Source organism: Sminthopsis crassicaudata, chromosome 1 (genome assembly GCF_048593235.1).
Source record: "Sminthopsis crassicaudata isolate SCR6 chromosome 1, ASM4859323v1, whole genome shotgun sequence".
In the NCBI taxonomy this organism is placed as follows: domain Eukaryota; kingdom Metazoa; phylum Chordata; class Mammalia; order Dasyuromorphia; family Dasyuridae; genus Sminthopsis; species Sminthopsis crassicaudata.
In genome coordinates, this window is record NC_133617.1 from 260397738 (window position 1) to 260419846 (window position 22109).

Here is a 22109-nt window from a genome sequence, read left to right on the forward strand (position 1 = left end):
TCCTTGGTGTTCTATTTTGAGTTGTCATGATTTTAAAGTTAAACGGAGCTGATTCATAAATGCTCTTTCCATAAAACTTTTACTGACACCAGTGGTATTTGATCTGAAGTAGGGTGGTTCCTTAGAAAATTTGCTATTAATTTTCTAAAGAGAGCAAAGTAAAAAGAAGAATAAAATGGGTTTTCAGACTCAACTGTCTATGAAAGACCCATCACTTTATAAGAAAAGATATTAGAGCAGGAAGTCATATTTTGTCTTCTCCAAATGCACACCCTCACTTATGTGAATCCCACATAAAATTTACATGCTTCTTCTAGGGAGCCATATAAAATTAAACTCTTCTCTCAAGTACCAACACTTTTACCACTCTCCAACAATGACCTTATTTCTTACTTTACTGAGAAAATTGACACACATCAATTCTTCACCTCTCATATGCTTTATTCCTCCTTAACTTCTTAAAGTTGTCTTTTTTCCCTTAGTTTCAGAGATTGAGGTAGTCCTTCTTTCCAAAAACATTATCTCCATCTATACCCTTAATTGCATCCCCCTTTTTTCTTCTATGGTCTTGCTCTAACAAGCACATGTTTCCTTCTACTGGCTGCTCCTCGCCCACCTTTCACCCCTCTATCTCCTACCATGCTTATTAGGTCTTACTTATCCAAAACAAACAAACAAATAAAAAAATCACATTTCTTTGTTAGCTATTCCTTCATCCTAAAATTCTCCTCTTTCACCAACAAATATTTAGAGTTGTTTCCATTTATTGCTTCCATTGCTTTATCATCCACATAATCCTTAACCTTAATATCAAATTTTTGTCCCCCACACTAAAAAGCTTTCTCCAAAACTCACCAACAATCACCAATGATTGACAAATCTTTATTGCCTTATTTTATCCTGTTTGATATTTCTCTGGCATTTAATCCAATGCACTACTATCTTCTTAAAATTTTTCTTTTTTTGGCTTTTGTGACACTGGATTTTTAGTTTAGAAGTTTTCTATGTGATCAAACGGATAGAGCTCTATGTCTGGAGTCAAGAACATGTGGGTTCAAATTTAGCTTCAGCCAGTCACTAGTTATGTGACTCTGGAGAAGTCACTTAATATTAGTCTGCTTTCGTTTCTTCAACTCAAAATGATGATAATAAGAGCACTTACCTAACAAGGTTATGAAGATCAAATGAGATATTTGTGAAGGGCTTAGCACAGTGCCTAGCACATAGGGGTATTGAGTATTCAAGGAGAACTAATATTTCTTGATAAGGTCTTGATGAGCCCCTTTCAAGGCTGGTCATCCACTTTTGATGTCTGTCTGCCACCCAATGCTCACCAGTGACTCTAAGAAGCTGGAGAATGCATGGCAGACACACTTTGGCAAAATCTGTCTTGTCAGACAATGTAAACCAAGTTGAGTGCTTGACACAACTCAAAACATTAGTAAGTTAGAGAGATGTCTACCCCAAGCATATGAAGACTTCTCCAAGTAGAATGAGCAGATGAGAACAATTTGTTCCAATGGTCATTAAGATAGCTGAAGCAGGTGCTATGGGGTGCTTAGAGCTTTGTTAGACATTGACGATGCTAAGACCATCCACTGCATTGGGGACCATCATCAGTCATCTTGATTTTTCTCTTGCCACTGGATCTGATGACTCTAGAAGAGAGAGGGAGGGTCATGGCTTTGTGTAACTTGGCCTCACTTAGAATCCAATTTACAAGCAAGTCAAGACACCATCTGTGATGATATGGGTCATTTTTGAAAATGAAAGATAAACAACATCTTGAAACCTAGTGGATACTACATAAATGCTTTCTCCTTTCCCTCCTTTACTTTATTTGTGAACATTTTTTCTGTTCCATTTTTCCTGGATCTTTATATTTCTTCTATCTGTTCAAAATGGGGATTCTCCAGATGTCCTTGGCCTTCTTATTTTCTCTCTCTAGACCAATTCCATTGATTATTTCATTTATTTCCATGGTTATAATGATCACTTCTATCACTATGATTCTCAAATCTATAGCTATTCCCCCTACTCCAAATCTCTTCCAAGAACTCTTGTGCTGTATTTCTAATATTAACTTCTAAATCTCTCTCTCTGCACGTATCATTGACAATTCATATTTATACTGACTTCATAATTTTCTTACTAAAGTTCTCTTCTTTAACTTTTCATATCCTTGCAGTCACCTTTGATTCTTGTTCCTTCTTTTCCCTTCCTATCCCATGAGTTGCCAAGTCATATCAACTTTACTTTTGAAATGGCTTTGCCATCTGTCCCCTTTATTCAGGTTCCATTGCAAGTACACTTGTTAGGACCCTAATCTCTTATATGCTGTCCTAGCATGACTGGATAAGTTATTTTCTTAAGTGTTTCTGTGTTTGCCTGTCTGTCAGTCTCTTTTCCTCTTCTGTCTTTCTTTCTCTCCCTTTCTCTTTTCCTCTCTTTACACCTATCTTTCTGCCTTTGTCAGTCTCTCTCTTTTCTCCCTCCAAATGACTCTTAACTTTCTGTCTGAAGTGTATTTGTTTTTTTAATCTTAAGTCATATGTCAGCTCTTCCATAAAGATTTTCCTTTTCTTATTTCTCTTTCTTCAAATTTATAAGATTCTCCCTGCATCTCTCCTTTGTAGTTTTCTTTTTTATTGTAGTTATTTGTGTCTGTATATTTCCTCATTATAATTACTTTATATTGAACATATACCAGAAGCATCTTTGGTATATGTGACAGAATGCTCAAAAAATCTTCTTCAACCTATCTCCATGTATGTGTCCTGATTATATGAGATTTCTTGTAAAAGTCAATAATGGAAATAACTATTCAGTGATTCAAATTATTATTACCAAAGAAGATATAAAATAAGGAAAAAGATATTTGCTAAAGGTGTTCCCTGTTTTTCTAAGCATAATTCAAACAAGAAAAGGATTACTATTATGAGGTAGGTCCTTGTGATGGCAGTGTTAGTATGACATAGTGTTTATGGCATCAAATCTCAGGAACATTTACGTAACTATTTAAGAAATTCTACAACTTCTAAAAAAAAAGATAATTCTAACAATTGACACAGGAAAATAAAAAGATGAAGGAATGATGATTATCCATAGTACAACATGCAACCTATTGTTATTGTATCAGTACTTATATCTTGGAAAGTTAGATATTGTAGTTAAATAATGAATGGATTCAGAATTGAAAGGGTAAATAGAGCAAGCTGAATTGAATTTGGGAAATTGTGCAATATTTTCAATGATCCTGAGCTGTTCCCTGACATGAAAACCTCTCTTTTCAAAAACATGTTCTCTTAGATTATACTGTACAACTACAAGTCATGAAACATAGCTATCTCTAAAGAATCAATATTATGACAGATACAAAGGGCAATGCTGAATCACACAGTCATAGAATCTCTGAGTTAGAAGAAACTTCATAGGCCATTCAGCGCAACCCATACCAAAACAAGAATCCTTTCTATTACATATCCAACAAGATGACATAAAGCTCTCTTCATTGATGGGAACTCAACCTCCCAAAGCACTAATTCCAATTTTAGATAGCATTGTTAGACAGTTTTTCTTGATCTGTACCTTTGAAACCTCTCATTGTTACTAATTTTTCCTCTTGGGATTAAGTAGAATTACAACTTGCTGGTAGCTTTAAATGGACTATATTGCAAATTACAAAATTGACCTGTCTATTAGAATGAATGAAAATGAATTTAATATATGCTTCCAAAATACTGTAAGAAGTGCAGGAATACAAATAACTACAAAAGGGTGCCTGTCCAGAGAGAGACGACAAATATTGGATAGTAGTGACTATCTAGGATGTAACAAGTATAATGAATGGAGTCACAAAGAAGTTGATTAAAATGCCCTTTTCAGTATTGATTACAGTTCTTAACAGGAAAAAAAAGTATTAGATGAGAGCACATGGTAAGAAGATATCTGGAAGAGTATTCTCATGGTTGGGGGCAATTTAAATAGGTGAGTTTGCCTTCACTGATTCATCAGTTATGTAGCTTTACTCCCTGGTAAAGATTTCAGATTTGAATGGATTATGTCTCCCAGGCCATGCTTTCTGGGTTGTTAAGTTGGCTGTCTGGAAGTCAAGTAAGTGATATTGAACTTAATTCAATTAAGCAAGCATTAATTAAATGCTTTGCAAGTCATCCAGGCACCTAGTACTGCTTCCAGATATCCATTACAATCATCTTTCAGGTAAATGGTTCCTATGGACAAAGGGCCAGTCAACCAACTCACAGGGCAGGAAAATTAGCGTAAATGAAGTACCCTGAGAGAGATACAGAAAAGAGATACATATGCTTGGCAGCATATCCTAGCCAAGTTTAACCATCTTCACTTTGACAACCTTTTCTCAGACTCTAATGGACCAGGTAGCTATCATGAAGAGAAAAATCATTGTAGAGAAAGGGCCTACTTTCCTCATCACCACTTACACTAACCTCTAACCAATTGTCACCAATGATTTAATTCAGTTCAATAAATATTAAGCACTGTTTTTTTTCCTTTCTTGTGCTTCCCCCCTCCCTTTTGATCAGATTTTTCTTATACAGCATGATGCATATGGAAATATATTTAGAAAAACTGCACATGCTTAACCTATATTGGATTGTTTTTTGTCTTGGGCAGGAAAGTGGAAGTAAGAAAGGGAGAAAAATGTGGAACACAAGGTTTTGCAAAGGTGAATGTTGAAAACTATTTTTGCATGTATTTGGAAAAATAAAATTCTATTAAAATTGTAATCACAAGGAAAAATATTAAGCACCTCCTATGTGTCAGACATTGTGAGAAGTCCTGGGAATACAAATAAGAAACAGAAAGACAACCAAGTTGCTTATGATCTAATGAGGGAAGATGAAGTATACAAGGAAGCTGAAAGGGCAGAGATGGGGAGGAAAAGATACTAAAGAGTACTTATTGTAGGAGCAACTTCCATGAAGTTTAGACCAAAAAGAGTTACAGATGAAAAGTAGCATGAGTTGCAAAGTCCAGGTTCAGTTTTCTATAAAGGACAGTTTTTGTTAGAATTTAGTGTTCCAATAGATATATAGATAAAAGAATTTTGGCAGGAGCAGTACCCTTCACACCTCAAATTCTTCTCTCAATTCAACCTTTACAGTTATCATTTAGAGAGATAGTGCTGCTTAGTTACACTCACCAACTGCTAACCTGGCTGAAGCATCAAGGCACCTTAAGGGAGTAATAGAAAATATGTGGCAAAACACCACATCTAGCAGCTTGATAGCATCTCCCTCAGATATTGATGGAGACAAATGATTTTCATTTATGGAGGTAATATGAGACAGCAAGGTGATATCATGGATAGAATGTTGAAGCTGGAGTCAAGAAGGCCCAGCATCAGATACTTACTAGATGTATGACCTCAGCAAATCACTTCCTTTCTGTTCCTCTGCTTCCTCATCTATAAAATTGGGATGATAATAGCACCTACCTCCTAGGATTATTGTGAGGACAAAATGAGATAATAATTGCAAGATGCTTAGCATAATGCTTGGCACATAGTAAATGTTCTATAACTCTTAGCTATTATTATAATTATATTTACATTTGTGGAATCATGAGATCATCATCAACACTTAAGTATAATTTTTCCCTATTGAATTTTAAATATCTTGAGACTGAGTCTATGTCAAGTCTATTTTTCTATCTTCAGCAGCTAGCAAGGTGAGCTACTTAGAGTAAGTTCTTAAATGAGTGTTCAGTTGAAATGGAAACCTCCTACATTGATCATTACATTACATCATATTAATTTATATCCACTGTCATGCTGTTTTATAATTGGTCTTCTGTTGTGATCATATTTGTTCCCATTCTCCAAATAGACCATAAATGCCTTGAGGGTAGCTAATTTGTCCTCTTTTTTGTTATCAATCAACAAGACCTTGTCTATTCCTCTGAATACATAAAATACTTAAAAAATGTGTTTGATGGTTATCTAAGATTTTTGTTTTCTGAACATTGGGCCAGTTATGTGACCCTGGACAATTGTTTCTTGCTCAGATTTCTCATTGCATGATTTTGATGATAGAAGACATTGTGATTAAGCAGGATACTTGCAAACAACTTTCAGAGTAGAAATGGTGGATAAATACCAGGCATTTGGTATTGTTGTTAGTATAAAACTATTTCAAGTAAAGTTTAAATTAATGAATTTTCCAACCCCAGTACTCTTAGGGAAGTCTTTTAAATATTTTCTGATATAAGGCAAAAATAATCTAGATCATGACTTAAAAAAAAGGCAAAACATGGTTTTTTGACCTTACTTTGTTTTAATGGAATATTTTCCCCAAAAGTTGTTATTAAATGCATTTCTCTAAAGAAAATAACAATTTCCCCTAATTGCTCATCGTAATTACATGTCAAGATTTCTAGCCAGTTATATCTTGTCCTAATGATATTAACAAATGAGAAGAGATAATGCATATGTATACCTTCCTTGGTTAACAGAGACTTTCCCTAATCTTTTGAATAGAATTCTCACTCTTCCATTTTTTTTTGATAATAGTATCTTATTGCAGCAATGTGCATATGTTCCTAGATAATTCAATTAAAAGAAATCTTTTGAGTTCATACATATCATTTGTTCCTTACTTTTCTTCATTATGGTGAATTTTTGCATAATGAAACATATCCTTGTGTTGCACACTGTACTCAGTGCTGGGGATACAAAAAGAGGCAAAGATTAAACCCTGATCTCAAGGAACTCATCTAATAGAGAATTAATAGATTATCTAATAGAGAATCTAATATCTATCTATTAGAACTCATTTAATATTCATTTCTAAAATACTAATAAAGTATTTTCATCTAATAGAAAATTCTTGAGTTTTCTGTGGTTTAGAACATTCTGGAGACAATCTTATGGTATATTAGATGGCAAACTTGGTACTATGTGGAGTTTCAGCCTAGGGAATGCCAATATCTAAAAAGCATTGTTAATTGAAATCCTTTAGGAGGTATTTCTGGCCAAAATGTAACGAAGGCAATTGTGGATAGAGAGCTAAGGACTTAATCTGACTGTGTGACTATGGGCAATTTCCTCTGTAAAATAAAAATAATAATAGCACCTACTTTACAGGATTGTAGTAAGAATAAAATGTGACAATACTTGTAAATTTTTATTGTATTTTAATATAACATAAATGTATTACAATGTAATAATAGCTATAAAACATGCTAAGGTACATTGGTGGATACATAGTATTATATAAATGTAAGCCATGATGATGATGATGATGATGATATCTGCCTAAAGAGGAAACATCCCAATAATAACAAAACTCTGAGAAATGGTCAAGAAATCTGATGAGAAACTAGAGTTAATGATTTCTTCTACACTAGAACTATACAATATGTTTACCAGAAGAAGCCTGAGCCAGTAGGGAATGAAGCTTGCTTGTTAACACAGATTAGCATCCTTGATGATCAGAGACTTTCACGACCATATGGAGCTTACAACTTTGTGTCCAAGTCAGCAAGAGTGAAGGGCCTACTCAAGAAAGCCTTAGTGTGCAAGAGGGCCCCAAAAGGGGGACATTGGAAGCTCTGGTAGTCTCTATGTATAGTGGTAGTACAGTGTGGCAATGAGATCCTTCAGTCCCTGGGATTATGAGGATCCCAATTCTGTTTTGAGAACTTTGAGAGGTTTCTAAACAGCTATTTTTTGAATCTCAAAAATCTGGGCAAGGGGGAGAAAAATCCCAGGAGCTGAAGATCATTGTAGGAACTAGAAATTCCAGGTTGAAATCAATCCAACAATAGCACTAGGTAGAAACTGGTCATGGTGCATAGCCACTGTTCAGGATCTAAAGCTACAGAGATGACTAAATCAAAGAAAATATCTATTAAATAGCATTTAAAATATACTAAATCTAAGGCTTCTCCAGAAAAAAAAAACTGACAACTCAGTAAGACAGCAAGAAGTATTGTGCCATGTATTGTGCTCAGTGGTGGGAATAAAAGAATAAGCAGAAATACAGTTCTTGCCTTCAAGAAGCTTAAGTAAAAAGGAAATAGGAAAGAGTGGAAGTTTCCTTGAGAAGGAGTATTGTGAGGTAGTCCTAGAAAGTTAAGAGTGCAGCCTGGGGAGATTAAACACACACACACACATACACATACACACACACACACACACACACACACACACACACTCCAGAAAAAAACAAAAAACTGACAACTCAGTAAGACAGCAAGAAGTATTAGAAGAGTCAAAATAGAAAAAAAAAATAAAGAAGAAAATATAAAATATCAGATTTTAAAAATTGGAAAACAGGTCAAGGAGAAATATTTGAAGAATTATTGTATTCTCTGAAAACACAGGATTTTTTAAAGCCTAAATACTATTTCTCAAGAAATCTCAAATGAAAACTGGCTGGATCTATTTGAATTAGAGGGCAAAGTGAAGATGGAAAGAATTCATCAACCACCTGAAAGAAGCCCCAAAAGGAAAAGTCTCTAGGATGTCATAGCCAAAGTCCAGAATTCTCATAGCACAGAAAAATAAAGACTTCAAAAACCCAGAAGAAGCACTTCGTGGAACAAGGGATCACCATAGATATGGCAGTTCATAGTAAATGAGAAGAGATCTTGAAATACAATATTCTAAAAGGCAAATGAGTGGTTTACTATTAAGTATAATAATTTTCAAAGTTGAATCTAAAGTAGGAAAAACAACAAGAGACCTTTTTAAGCATCTCTAATGACTAGAATTGAATAGGAACTTTGAAATACCTATATGGGATATCAAAGAAACCTAGAAAGATTATTTTATTTGTGTAATTGGAAAGCACTGTTTACTAAAATGTTACTATTATAAAAGGGGAGTGGAAACACATTTTCAGAACCTTCAAAGAGTTTTGAGGAAATTAAATAGAAAAAAGATCCTTAAAATTTGAGAGGTAGATTGACTCTCTTCTGAGAGTTTGAAGAGGGGGGAGGGAAATGTAAAAAGAGAAATACACTTGTACAGAAAGAAGGGGTGAAGCTTGCTATTTCTCATAAGTAAAGTCTGTGAGAAAACTATTTAAGCATGAAAGTAGGGATTTCAGAAATAATAATTAGGTTTGCAAAGGTATGTTAATGAGTGGATTTCCATTAAAATGCATTCAAAATACTTTTTAAAGTTTAATCTGAGGTAGTAACATATTTTCAACTACTTTCTTAAGTCTAGACAATCGACAAAATAATAAGTCAAGTCCTACTTTGTAGGATTTACGCATTTTTAGGTTAAATGCTCACCTTGAAAATTGAACAATCAGTTCTTTCAACTCATTCAGAGCTGGCTCCCACATACCCCTTGAATTATCCTCTTAACTCAAATGGAAGGAGGATTGAAGGTAAGTCAAGTCAACAAGCATTTATTAAAACACCTCCCATGTGCCATGTATTGTGCTCAGTGGTGGGAATAAAAGAATAAGCAGAAATACAGTTCTTGCCTTCAAGAAGCTTAAGTAAAAAGGAAATAGGAAAGAGTGGAAGTTTCCTTGAGAAGGAGTATTGTGAGGTAGTCCTAGAATGTTAAGAGTGCAGCCTGGGGAGATTAAACACACACACACACACACACACACACACACACACACACACACACACACAGAGTTTTGTGTAGAAATATATCAAACTGCCAAACAAAATGCCTGATCTTGAAGAGGAAAAGTGAAAAAAAAGGAAAGAAAAAAAAGCAACCTAGAATTTAAGATGCTGTCTTAGGTGGTCTCTTAGATAATTAACAGATGAAATTGTGATATGTGAATGGAATATAATATTATTGAGTCATAAAAAATGACAAAATATAACTCCAGAGAACCTTGGATTGCATGAAGTGAGCAGAGCCAAAGGAATAATTTAGACAAAGATAATGACAATACAGAGTAAAACAACTTTTATATCCAATATGGTGATTAACCATTTTTTTCCTTAGGATCTACAATGAAGAACATTACCACTTTCTGACACAGAAATAATTAATATTAGTCCAGAAAGAGATAGATACAGTTTTTTGGACATAGTCACTAGGTAGATACAGTTTGCCTTGATTATATTTATTTGTTTACAAATGTATTTTGAAATTATTTTTCTCAGTTAATAATGGTTGAGGTTAACAATACTTATGCATGAAAAAGAGAGCCCTTTACAATGATCAGATGAAAATAGAAGGAAGTTCAGAAGAAATCATTGATAAGCAGGACAGTTTTGAATTTATTATATGCTTCAAAAAACCCAATTGTTATGAAATAAGATTTACAATTACAGAATCTTTTTACTTCTTTTTCTTTTTTGTGATAATGTAGAAATGTTTGTGGTAAAAGGAGGGAAATGCAAGTGGTTAAGTTTAGAATAATTTATGTTTATATATGTGTACAGAGTCCAAGTGTCTTCTTTAGGTCCCTAAAAGATTCTCTCCTTGGAGTCCTTGATGTCTATAGGATTCTCTCCCACTAGCTTACACTTGAGCATTTATTGAAGAGTGCACAGCTATATAGTGCTAGTGCTTAGTTCTAGAAAAAAAATCTTAGGATTTTTCATTTTTTCTTTGTTTTTCATTTAATTTCAGGTGACGATGCAGCATTTAAAGAGTGGGAAGACTCTAAACTTTGTGGCAAACAAATACTTATCTAGAATCCAAGGAGATGGAGACATTGTCTGTGAGCTACCTGTAGAAGAAGATGGAAAAACAATTTTTCCAAGTGTGTTATTAAACTTCAGCATTTTTAGAGCATTTATAGCTATTTTATAGCTATTTTATTTATTTCTGAAATATTTAATTACATGGTATTAGTTGTTGTGAGGAAGGCAGTTATTTTTATATCAAGTCAAAAGTTGTATACAGTGAGAGATGTGTTCCACAGATTGTGACTGAGTCACTGACCATTGTAGAACCAGAACTAATTAGAATTTCTGAGTGTTGAACCTTTTCTTATCCATTGGTAGCAATGGTGAAGATGGAGGTTGGAAGCTATAATGTTCCAGTTATAGCATTAATTTTCATACCTCAAGGGGGTCACCATGCCTTTAGGTTATCCCAACCATATTATATACTAGAATACCATTATAACACAAATGACTGTAAACTTTAAACTGTTCATGTAGTAGTATTGTCCTCATCTTTAGAAAACCATAAAAGTAGAATGCAATCTATCATTAATTATTTAACTTATTAATTCTAATTTTAAGATGTGAACCCAGTGGGCATTTTTTATTATGTTAAAATGTCTAATGTATGAATTAGGTTAATGATTCAGAACTTTCATTCCCTGTATACTGATAAATTAATCAATGGGATGAATAGGATGTTTAAGATAGAATAGCACCTCCGGTGAGAGAGCTTAACATGCCTTTTTCAGAGCTGCTCATGTATGTTTGGTGTACATCTGCCATCCAACTCTCACCTGTGCTTCCAATAAACTGTAGCATGTACAGTAGCTACACTGTGGTAAAACAAACAAACAAATTTGGCATATGGGTTAAAACTAGGTTGAGTATAATAGATTTCAAAACCATTGGCAAATTAGGGGGATGTCTACCTCAAGCATGTGAAGACTTCTCCTGGAGGAAGGAGCTCACAAAAACAATTTGTTTCAACAACCATGAAAGCAGCTGAAGCAAACACTGTGAAGCTCTAAGATTTTAGTCAGACATCAAAGATATCAAGATGATCCAATATATCCCAGACCATCACTGGTCATTTTGACTTTTGTTTTATCACTATACTTCAATGATTCTGAAAGAGAGGTGAAGCTGATGAGTTTGTGCAAATCTACTTCAATTTAATTAATGTACAAGTTAAAATATTACCTGTGATATCATTGGCCCCCTTGAAAAAAGAAGGGACAAATAACATTAATAAATATACAGAGACTTATTTATAAAGGAAGTTGTTTCTACATATATATTTTAAAGTTAAATAATTTTAATTCAGTCAGACTATGAAGATAAGGGAACTCCAAATGAGGAATCTGTATACACAGTGCTCTCTTAGAAGTCTGAGAATATAGAATGGGTCTCTAATTTTCTCTAACTTGCATGAATTATTAGCAAATCGTTTTTGTCTTCTCCTTGTTTTGAATTAATAGTAGTAAGATATGATGTAAATGTCTACACGGGCCAGTTGAAAGAAGCAGAAACCACATCTGCAATTTACCTTTGTCTATATGGAGAAAGAGGTGATTCTGGTATAAGGCTTCTCCACAAATCAGATATGCCAATAAAATTCCAACGAGGTCAGGTAAGTCTATATAATTTTTTTCCTACCATTTCAGCAATGTTTCTTAAAGATACTGCTTTTCAAATTCCAGTACTTGATTTTCTTTGGCTTTCCAGTTTTCTCTACGTTGACTTTCTAACATGCATTATCTGAAAGGTTTTTCTTGAAAAAGCAATGAATTACACTAAACCATTAATGAATAATGGAACAATAAAAAGAAAGCATAAAAAATTAGTGCTAATGATGAGAAAAGGCACTAGGGAATAATAGTGAGAATATACTTAGTCAGGACTGAAAGGCACAAAAATTGTTCCAAAACTTCCAGTGCTTTTTAAAAAAGTAATTTGAACCAAGGAAGCTGTATTTTCAGTGCTTCAAGCTTAGTATTCTGTTTTTTTTTTCTTTTATATGATCACAAGTCATTTTTAAACTAAATTTTCCAAGATATTACAGAGGAGTCAATGACAGTCTAATAAGAAAGGATATTTACTTTCTTTTGTGTTGGTATTGATTAAGAAAAGGCATTGTTCATTTATCCCTACTGAAATTGAGAACATGATTTAATCTTCCCAAATGAATAATATTTCAAAGTAAAGATAACTAAGTTCTCAATCTTGTGGTATCCACAAATTATCTTTCAGTGTTGTTCAAAAAGTTACCTAACTCTTTCACTTTTATCACAAAATAAAGCTACTTATTAGAATGAAGAGGAATATTACTGCTTTGGATCAGACTCAAACTAATGTCAGTATTCTACTTAATCTACATTTGAATCTGTCATGATTTGTCATAATATAAGTATAGAGCTACTCCACTTCAGAATCAATAACTTACATTAATGTAACATTTATATATCATATGAAGATTTACAAGGTTTATATACACATATTACACACATATATACATACACACTTATATGTGGATTTATTATTTTTATATTATATCTCTATATCTCCATATACATAAATATGCATTTTTATTCTTTTACTTCCTTTTCTTATAATAATGTTTTCAAGTACATACTGGGGAGGGAAAGAGAATAAGCATTTATTAAATTTCTACTATAAGCCAGGCACTATGATAAGCACTTTATAAATATTATCCCATTTGATACTCACAAGCACTTTAGGAAATAGGTGCTATTATTATCACCATTTTATAACTAAAGATACTGAGACAGACAGAAGTGAAATAACTTGCCCAGGGTCATGTAATTAGTTAAATATTTAATGCTAGATTTGAATTCAGGTCTTCCTGATTCCAGGTCCAGTGCTTTGTCCAAAGTACCATTTGTACAATCACACTCATTTTATAGAAGGCAAAACAGAATTCAAGGAGGGACTAGTTCAGCATGACATGGCTAATGTTGGAACTAGGAATCAAACCTAAGTCTTTTGACTCCAAATATCATGCTTATTATGCTATTCTTTTTGTCTTTGATCAAATAAAGCTGGTCCCATGGAATTTTTATCCTTCCTATTGCTTATTTACAATCTTATGGGATCCATTTTGTTATTTGGACATGCCGTCTATTGTCTTTCATACTTAGTATATGACCTGCCCAGTACTTTTTTTACATGATATACTACCTCGAATACATTTTTTATCCCTAACTTTTTGAAGAATTCCTCATTCATCAAGTAGTGGCTCAGAAAGGGATCAATGTTCTCCCTTTCTACTCCCCTAATTCTTTATATATTTTCTTTCTGTTGCATAGTATGTGATGATGAGCTTCTGTCTTAATTATTGTGGACTCATAATCTGTTGCATATGTGATTGTGAGCAGTACTGTTGGTATCAAACATTTCTGTACAGATCAGGATGAATGCCTCTCTTACTGATCAACATTAATGACAGATTAACTATTTTAGGCGGTTTTGCTTCTTCTGGTTCATTCTCTAGCCACAATATTTTGGTTGATGACTAAGATACTCATATTCACACAGTCATATATTTATTAGTCACTTACTATGTGCCAAGGAATGAGCTAAGCACTGGGAATACCGAGAAAGGCAAAAAAGTCAATCTCTATCAACAAGGAGTTCACAATCTAATGGGGAAAACCTCAAACAAACTAGAGAGGAAGTAATTAAGAGAGGGATGGAACTAGAATTAAGTGGGATTTGGAAAGGCTGCCTGTAGGAGGCAGGATTTTATTTGGGACTTGAAGGAATTCAGGGAAGCCAATAGATAAAGGTAAAGAATAAGAGCATTTCAGGAAAGGGTATATGCATGAAGACAGAAAATATTGGAGCTGAAAGATAGAATATCTTATGTGAGGAATAACTAAGAGGTCAGGGTCACTAGATTAAAGAGAACATGACTGGGGATGGGGATGGGAGGAGGTTATGAGGTATGAGAACACTGACTTTGAATGCAAAGTAGATCTCATATTTGACTATTTGATACAAAAGAAAGCCCTTAGAGTTAATTGAATATGGGGATTTCAAGTTTTTACCTGTGCTTTAGGAAGAATCATTTTGGAGCTGAATGGAGGATGAAGTGCAATGAGAAAAGACTTGGGGCAGACACTCCCACCAGCTGATTATTGCAATAGAACAGAAGTGAAATGTTAAGGGTTGCACCATAGTGATGATGATATCAGGGGAAAAAAGAGGGAGTATTGAAGAAGTAAAATCAAAGGTTAAAACAACAGGCCTTAGCAACAGAGGTAATGATGAGAGATATGAGAAATGTAATACATTTGACAGTAATAGTGAAATTATTTCAAATACTTATTTGTTCTCTATAGAATGTTTAGTTTTCATTGTTATCATAAGTCAATTATTCATTCAGATCAGGAACATGTGCTATTATTTATGTGACTACTATGAAAGTCAGCTAATCTATTTGCCAGTATTTATTAAGTACCTATTATGTTCCAGGACTTATGTTAAGAAGTGAAAGAATAGTTTCAGTACCATTTAAAGAGTCATATAAGGTATCAAGGGTTCCCCATCCAGACTATCCTTGAATTTTAAGACATATGACTTTAATGAAAAACTAATGAAGAAAATCAGCTGGTTCTTTTCCTTTAAGCAATTAATAGTTAAAGGTAATTGGCAATTTTTTGTGTGTTTAACCATAACATTGATGTCAATTTTATTGTTTATATGTTTAAGTGTAGCCAGTATAATCAATAGGTAACCAGCATTAATGTTTTGCATATTTTTGGAAATAATTGTAATTGTAACAGTTTTGTGCGTGCAAATTGATTTTCAGGGTGGTTTGGATGATAAACTGCTCTCTGTAATGTTGGGAATCTATAAATTCAAGACCCACCCCTAACACATTCTGGCTTTGAGCAAGTCTTTTCATATCTCAGTGTTCCAAGGCACTTTTTTTGACACTCTGACTTGCCCAGGAGAGACCAAATTGCACTGGTAGAAGAAATTTTCTCACTTGGAAGTTTCCTATTCCAATAATATTACATTTCCAATCCAATCTTTAACTCATCCTTTGGCTAGGATCTTAAGAATGAGTCTCCTGCTCTGATTTCTCACCTCCAGCTTAGTTTGTCCAATTCTGTCGTGCACCTTTTGGCAGCAGTGCCGTTTTATCTAAAGTTTTTCCTTTGTGTTTCTATGCAGTAATTTGTTTATTCATATCTTTTGTGACTGACCTGTTTACCTTTATATGATGGATAGAGCCTGCCATAGTGTAAGAAGAAGAAAAGATATAAATTTGGTAAATACTTTGAAGAGTGTTGGTATTATAAAAAACAAATGGTGCATCGATGGGACTCGATTACAGATCTTTTTACATTTTGAATCAAGAAGTGGGAAAAACTCTTTTGACATTTCTGTATGCTTTTATTTGATATGTGTGCTGCAAAGAAAATGATTTATGAGTCTCAAGATTGTATGTTATTTTTAAGGAAATTGAGAAAATAATTTTTCGAGAGCTATCAGTGTACCTCACTTTCTCTTACCAGAAGGATGTTGGCCAAGATTCCTTTGGATCAACAGCTTTCTAGCATTTTTTACTTTGTAATCCTGAAGTAGCAATATGATTTTACATGAAGTGATTATGTGAATATCATTAATAGAGTTCTGGAAGTAGATAATTCATTTCAGCACATGTGAGAATTCCACCAGTATCTTTGGTCTACTATATCTAGTTGTGTTCATAAATAAAAAAGTAGTTATTGCAAGAAGTTATCTTATTCAACAAAAACAGAAATAAATATTCAATGAATCAGGTAGTATCAGTGAAACATAATAGGTTCTATCAGTTTAATTTCAAAGTGACAAACACAAAACAAAGAAAGTTTAAGTCAAGCTTTAAAGTCAACAACATTTAGAAACCTGGATGCTGTAGTTTTGGAGCTCCATTATACCTTTCAATTGCCCACGCTCTCTGTGTCCCCAGAAGCATTCAGTAACACCTTCCCCTCCTGGGGTTACCTTTGTGTTTCCAGGACCCCACTATGGTAATGAAGGAGAGAAAGAAGGAGCCATATTAGCCTGCTGGCATCATGAATTAACTCTATTGTTAGTGAAATTGTAGAAGACAGGCCATCACCTTGTCAGCACTGACTTCTCTTCATAGGGTATTTTTCTTTATTCTCTATAAATGTCTCTCTTTTAAAGCTGTTTTTCTTTTCTCTGCCTAGCTGTTTGATTTTATTATTCTCTTACCTCTGGGTCACAGCATCCAGTTTGCTCTCTAAGTCCACATCCTAGGCCCTAAAAAGTTCTGTCCCAGGGCTATTTTAATAGGTTTCTAATTCAAACCCTTACTGTTGGGTATTCCACCCAAAGAAATGTAAATATTGATTGCTGAAATCTCACAAAATATCTTGGGGTTCATAAGTTAGAATTCCTATTTAAGGCTTATGCCTTAAACCCGAATCACTCTGTCTCTCATTCAGTGATTGGTAATAGGTCCAAGCTCCTATTGGTCATTGTTTGAGGTTCTGATTGGTTCAGAGTGAATGTAAATAGAAATTGTTTCTATTTGGGCCAGAAACTATGAGGGTTTTCCCCTCCCAGGTTGATATATCAATCTCTATCTCTATAAATTATCTTAATTTATCCATTTATATTTATCTCTATGTCTATGGCTATTTCTATCTCTGTCTCTATCTATAAATTGATATGATTTTAGATTATGTATTAAGTGATCATGTGAATGTCATTAATAGAGTTCTGGAAGTAGATAATTCATTTCAACTCATCTGAGAATTCCACCAGTATCTTTGGTCTACTATATCTAGTTGTGTTCATAAATAAATAGTAGTTATTGCTAGAAGTTTCCTTATTCAACAAAAACAGAAATAAATATTCAGTGAATCAGGTAATATCAGTGAAACATAACTAGATTAAAGGAGCCATTCTCTGCCTCATTTTTCATTTAACCTTAATCTTGTTTGGACATTGCCTTAGTCAAACTGAGATTTGTTAAAGACCTTAGCTTAACAAGGTCAGTCTCTCACTGTAAACAGGGACATCCCCAGTTATCCTGATCCATATCTTGCCACTGGACTCAGATGGCTGTGGAGAAGAAGGTCAGAATGGTGACTTTACTCATCTCTTTTTCTAAATACAATTAATTTGTATGTCATAATATCACTTTCCTCATGTCATGCACCTCTTCTAAGAGAAAGGACATGCAACAATTCCAAATCTATTCCCCTTCCTTTTATTCAGATATGGACAACCTGTCTTTTGTCTGTAAGTCATCTAGGTAAAGGACCTGGAAACCTCAATCTTGCTGTAGCAATTGTAGGCAATCGGAGCCTATACTCCAAAGAACTGTGTACACTCTGGGGATTATTTGAGGCCCTTCAGTACCAAAGAAGTGGCTGTGGAAGTAAATGTCCTTTTTCTCCCAGCAAATATCCTAGTTCAGATCCTTTTTTCCTCTCACTTATACTACTGGATAACTCTAATAGCTTTCAGTAGTCCTCTCTTCAGTTCTTCCTTCATATGGCTTCTAAACTTATTTTCCCAAGGCAGAGTAAAGATTAATATATTTAGAGTCAGAAACAGTAGTTCAAATCCTATCTCTGATGCTTATTGTATGATTTTGGTCAAAATAATTTTTTTTTGCCTTTTGTTGCCTCAATGTGCTCAACTGTAAAATGAGGGAACTATACAAGATTCCATCAAATGAATGTCCTCAAGTTTTAAGTCTTCAATTCTATGGTTTGATAAATCGTCATACATCTTCACGTGAATTAATATTCATGATGGACAAGAGTGATGAGGCAACTATGTTTGTGAGTCAGGGTAAATAAAGAATAGGCTCTGAGGCAAATAGTTACCTAGATCATTGAATAGATATTTTGCATTTGGAGATCACTGAAAAGTACTGGGAATGACCTAATTGTGTTCAGACTAGAGGATGTGGAAATCAGAGTTCATTGTGTTTCCCCAGAGTTGGTAGAGACTTTCTTTGAAAAGTAGTCTACTAAATTATAGGGGTTTGAGTTTCAGAAATGTGTTCTAATTGGGGAGACTGAGTTCTAAAATCTAGGTAACACTTTAAGAAAACAAGGTTTATGTCACAAACCATAGTCTTAGGCCATCTAATACAGGGCTTGGTGTGAGGATGATCTGAGCTTGCCTCAGACATTTGATAATTATTCAACCCTGGGCAAATAACCTTTCTATGACTTTGTTTCCTCAAAGGTAAAATGAGGGGCCTCCTTTTCATCTCTAAATGATTCCATACATTAATGGGGAATACACCCTGAATTTGGAGCATGCCCTTAGCTAAACAGGATAAATCCTTAAAGGGACTTAGAACCTAAAAGAGTTAGTTAGCTCTAAAAAGGAGAAGTGGGATTAAGAAGCATAGGAGGTTAGTAGGGATAATATGACATGGGAGAGAGTTAAGGGGAAAGACACCAGGAGACAGAGTGTTGGGCAGACTGACTGAAATGAGGGCAATAAATATAGCATGGACACGAATTAGATTTTTAAGGAAAAATTAACTTCAGGGATATGACTAGTATTTGGGACAGGACATGGCAAAGTGAGACTGCCCAGGACCTCCACAGAGGATGGATCTCAGAAGTTTGACATAACTTGGATTTCTGACTGAACAACCTCCATGGAGGACCACCAACCTAAACTGATCTCTATCAGAGCCTTCTCCTTGCCTGCCCAGGGAATAATTTTATCAATAGTTCAGTTTCTCTATGCCCACCACACCTACCTATCAGGTTCTCATTAGTTCTTGATAACATTCTTCAATCATCAGGTTTTAGGAGCTATAAAACTGGAATGCACATGCATATGCACAATAGACACTTATAAATTTTACTGCTAATAGTTAAAATGTTTACCTTTTTCCAACTGTAAGCTCTGAAGATTGTCCAAACAAGGATTTTTTGGATCTTTTTCTATGAGTAATTTTAGAATAGTCTTTTTTTTTAATCAGAAAATTATAAGTAATGTATGAGAGAATTCCTTCCATTAAAACCAGTATAAATTTTACTACTCAGTAGTTCCTCAAAAGTCTACATGTGAACTTTACAGAAATGTGTATGGATTTTTGATTTGTCATTGGTCTTATTTAAAATTGATGATGGAATTGTCCTTTTTTGTATAGTAAGCTAAAGGATGTACTTATAGAGCTATTTATAGAGAAAACAAGTTCCCTTTTTAAAAAAAATGTGTTCCCACATCACTGGACTTGTAGTAGTTTTCATGGAAATTAAATTGTGCTCTTGCTCTTCATTAGGTCAAATTGTGGTCAGCCTAACCAAATCTAATAAGCTGCTTGTCTCCATTAAAATGATTTTTGTTACTGGAGGCAGGAATCCCAAAAATAGAGAAGCCACACATGATCGTCTTCCCTTCAGCTCTTTCATATTGAATGGAAAAAATGGAACTGCAAGAAATAAAATTCTGACCAAATAAATAAATGTTCCAATGAACAAACAAATAAATATATATTATATATATGTGTATATACATATATACACATATATATGTGTGTGTGTGTGTGTTTCCATGTGTGTGTATATACATACATACATGCATAAAATAGATGAAAATGTAATTTGCTTATTTTTCTTTTATTATTACCCCCTTCTGGTGTTAACCTCAGTCACATGAACTTGTGGTCTTCTTTGGGTTATTGTTATTGCTTGCATTTGTCATGTGCTTGAACTTTGCTGTTTCTGATTTTTTTTCCCCCTCCTTCTGCACAGATTGATAAGTTTCAAGTAGAAGCTGTATCTCTGGGGAAACTGCAGAAGGTGCTATTGCTCTGTAAGGCCACTGACCTATCTCAGTACTGGTACTGTGAGAAAGTCATAGTCAGAGAGCCAATGAAGGAATTAGAGTCCATATTCAACTGTGAAAGGTAAGGTTAACTCTCTACTGCTATTTTTAATCATTCTTTTGTGAGGTATGCTATTGTCTTAAAATTACATTCACCTCATAGCTGGCAAAAATCTATAGCAATATATTTGATTTTTAAGGGGAAATATATCTTTAAAATTTTCTATGTGATTTAATATTCTACCATTGATAATTTAATTTTGTGATCTGGTAATTATTGGAAAGAGAATACACATCCCTGCATATATTTTTGCTAGAGCAGTGCAGTGTGCTTCAATGTTATAGGACAGTGTCTCATAAAGCCTGAAGTCTACTAAGCAAACAGTGAGGATAAGTCACAGGAATAAGTTTTTTAATTTAAATTTAATCCAATATGAAAAGAGTCAGTGGACTCCAGTTTTAAACATGATTATCCCATTGATATTCTTTCAAAAGAAGTGATCAGAAGTAAAGGAATGAGAACAAGACAAACAAAACAATATGCTTGAAAAAAGTCAGGGAACTATATCCAGCAAAACAGGGAATTACCAGCTCAAGAGCTAAGCCAGAATTGGTGTGAGAGAGAAGTTAGTTATTAGATGGGCAATGCAACAGGAACTAAGAAAACTTCATTATAAAACACCAAAGAGCATGAGATACCAAACCTAGACAGCAATAATGAGAATTTTATTTGGCTTTCGACTACCAGGTACCACATTGCATCTTTGCCCTTTTCAGTATCTCTCTCAATTCCAACTCTTCCTTTATATTTTTCTATCATCATTGTAATTTAGATTGATTGTGAGATTATGATCCTATTATTATTGTTGTTGTTAATTATCATTGTAGTCATTGTTATATATTCTTCAGGCTGGGCTCTTTGTTCCAAATTTTTTCCTATTAATCCGTTAGATGCCTGCAGATTACTCTGGATAAAGAATTGCTTTGAACTCTCTTGCTCAGAAATCTTTACTTGTTCTTGCTCTCTACACAATAATGTCTAAATTTCTAAATGATATTCAAGACACTCCATCATCTGATCCAGTCTTCCATAATAGTCTTACAGTGTACACAGTTATTGAATGTGTAGGGAAATGGAAAATGGACAGTCAAGGATGACTCTGAGGTTATGATCTTGGATAATGGAAAAGATGGTAGTACTCTTGACAGAAAGCTATGGAAGAGATGTGGTCTTTGGAGAAAAGATTATACATTCTGATTTAGATATAATGAGTTTCAGATGCCTATAGAAAATATCTAGTATAGAATATGTAAATATTCAATAGGCCATGAACTCAGGAAAAATATAGGCACTGATTATATAGGTCTTAGAGCCATCTGCATAGAGATAATAATTAAAAGCATGGCAGTTGATGAGACAATGGAGATTGTGGAGAGGAAAAGAATAGCTCCTATTAGGGAGAATGACATGAATGATGATCCATCCAAGAATAGTGAGAAGAAATGTTAGGGAAAAAAGAGAGCAGTGTCACACAAACCTAGATAAGTGTGAATATTCAGGAAGCAACAGTGTCAAATGCTGCTGAGTTGTGAAAAATGAGGAATTATTGAAAAAAGGCAACATTATT

At 34.1% G+C, this 22109-nt stretch overlaps 1 protein-coding gene across 3 annotated transcripts in view; it reads left to right on the top strand.

Annotated features, from left to right (window-relative positions):
• LOC141549101 (lipoxygenase homology domain-containing protein 1-like) overlaps positions 1-22109 on the top strand; it is a 598160-nt gene that overhangs the window by 233438 nt on the left and 342613 nt on the right. For all 3 annotated transcript variants that reach the window (XM_074278423.1, XM_074278432.1, XM_074278441.1), the window contains exons 21-23: positions 10595-10727; positions 12114-12265; positions 20409-20563. In XM_074278423.1, the coding sequence (XP_074134524.1) occupies positions 10595-10727; positions 12114-12265; positions 20409-20563 (440 nt within the window). The remainder of the gene's footprint in view (positions 1-10594; positions 10728-12113; positions 12266-20408; positions 20564-22109) is intronic.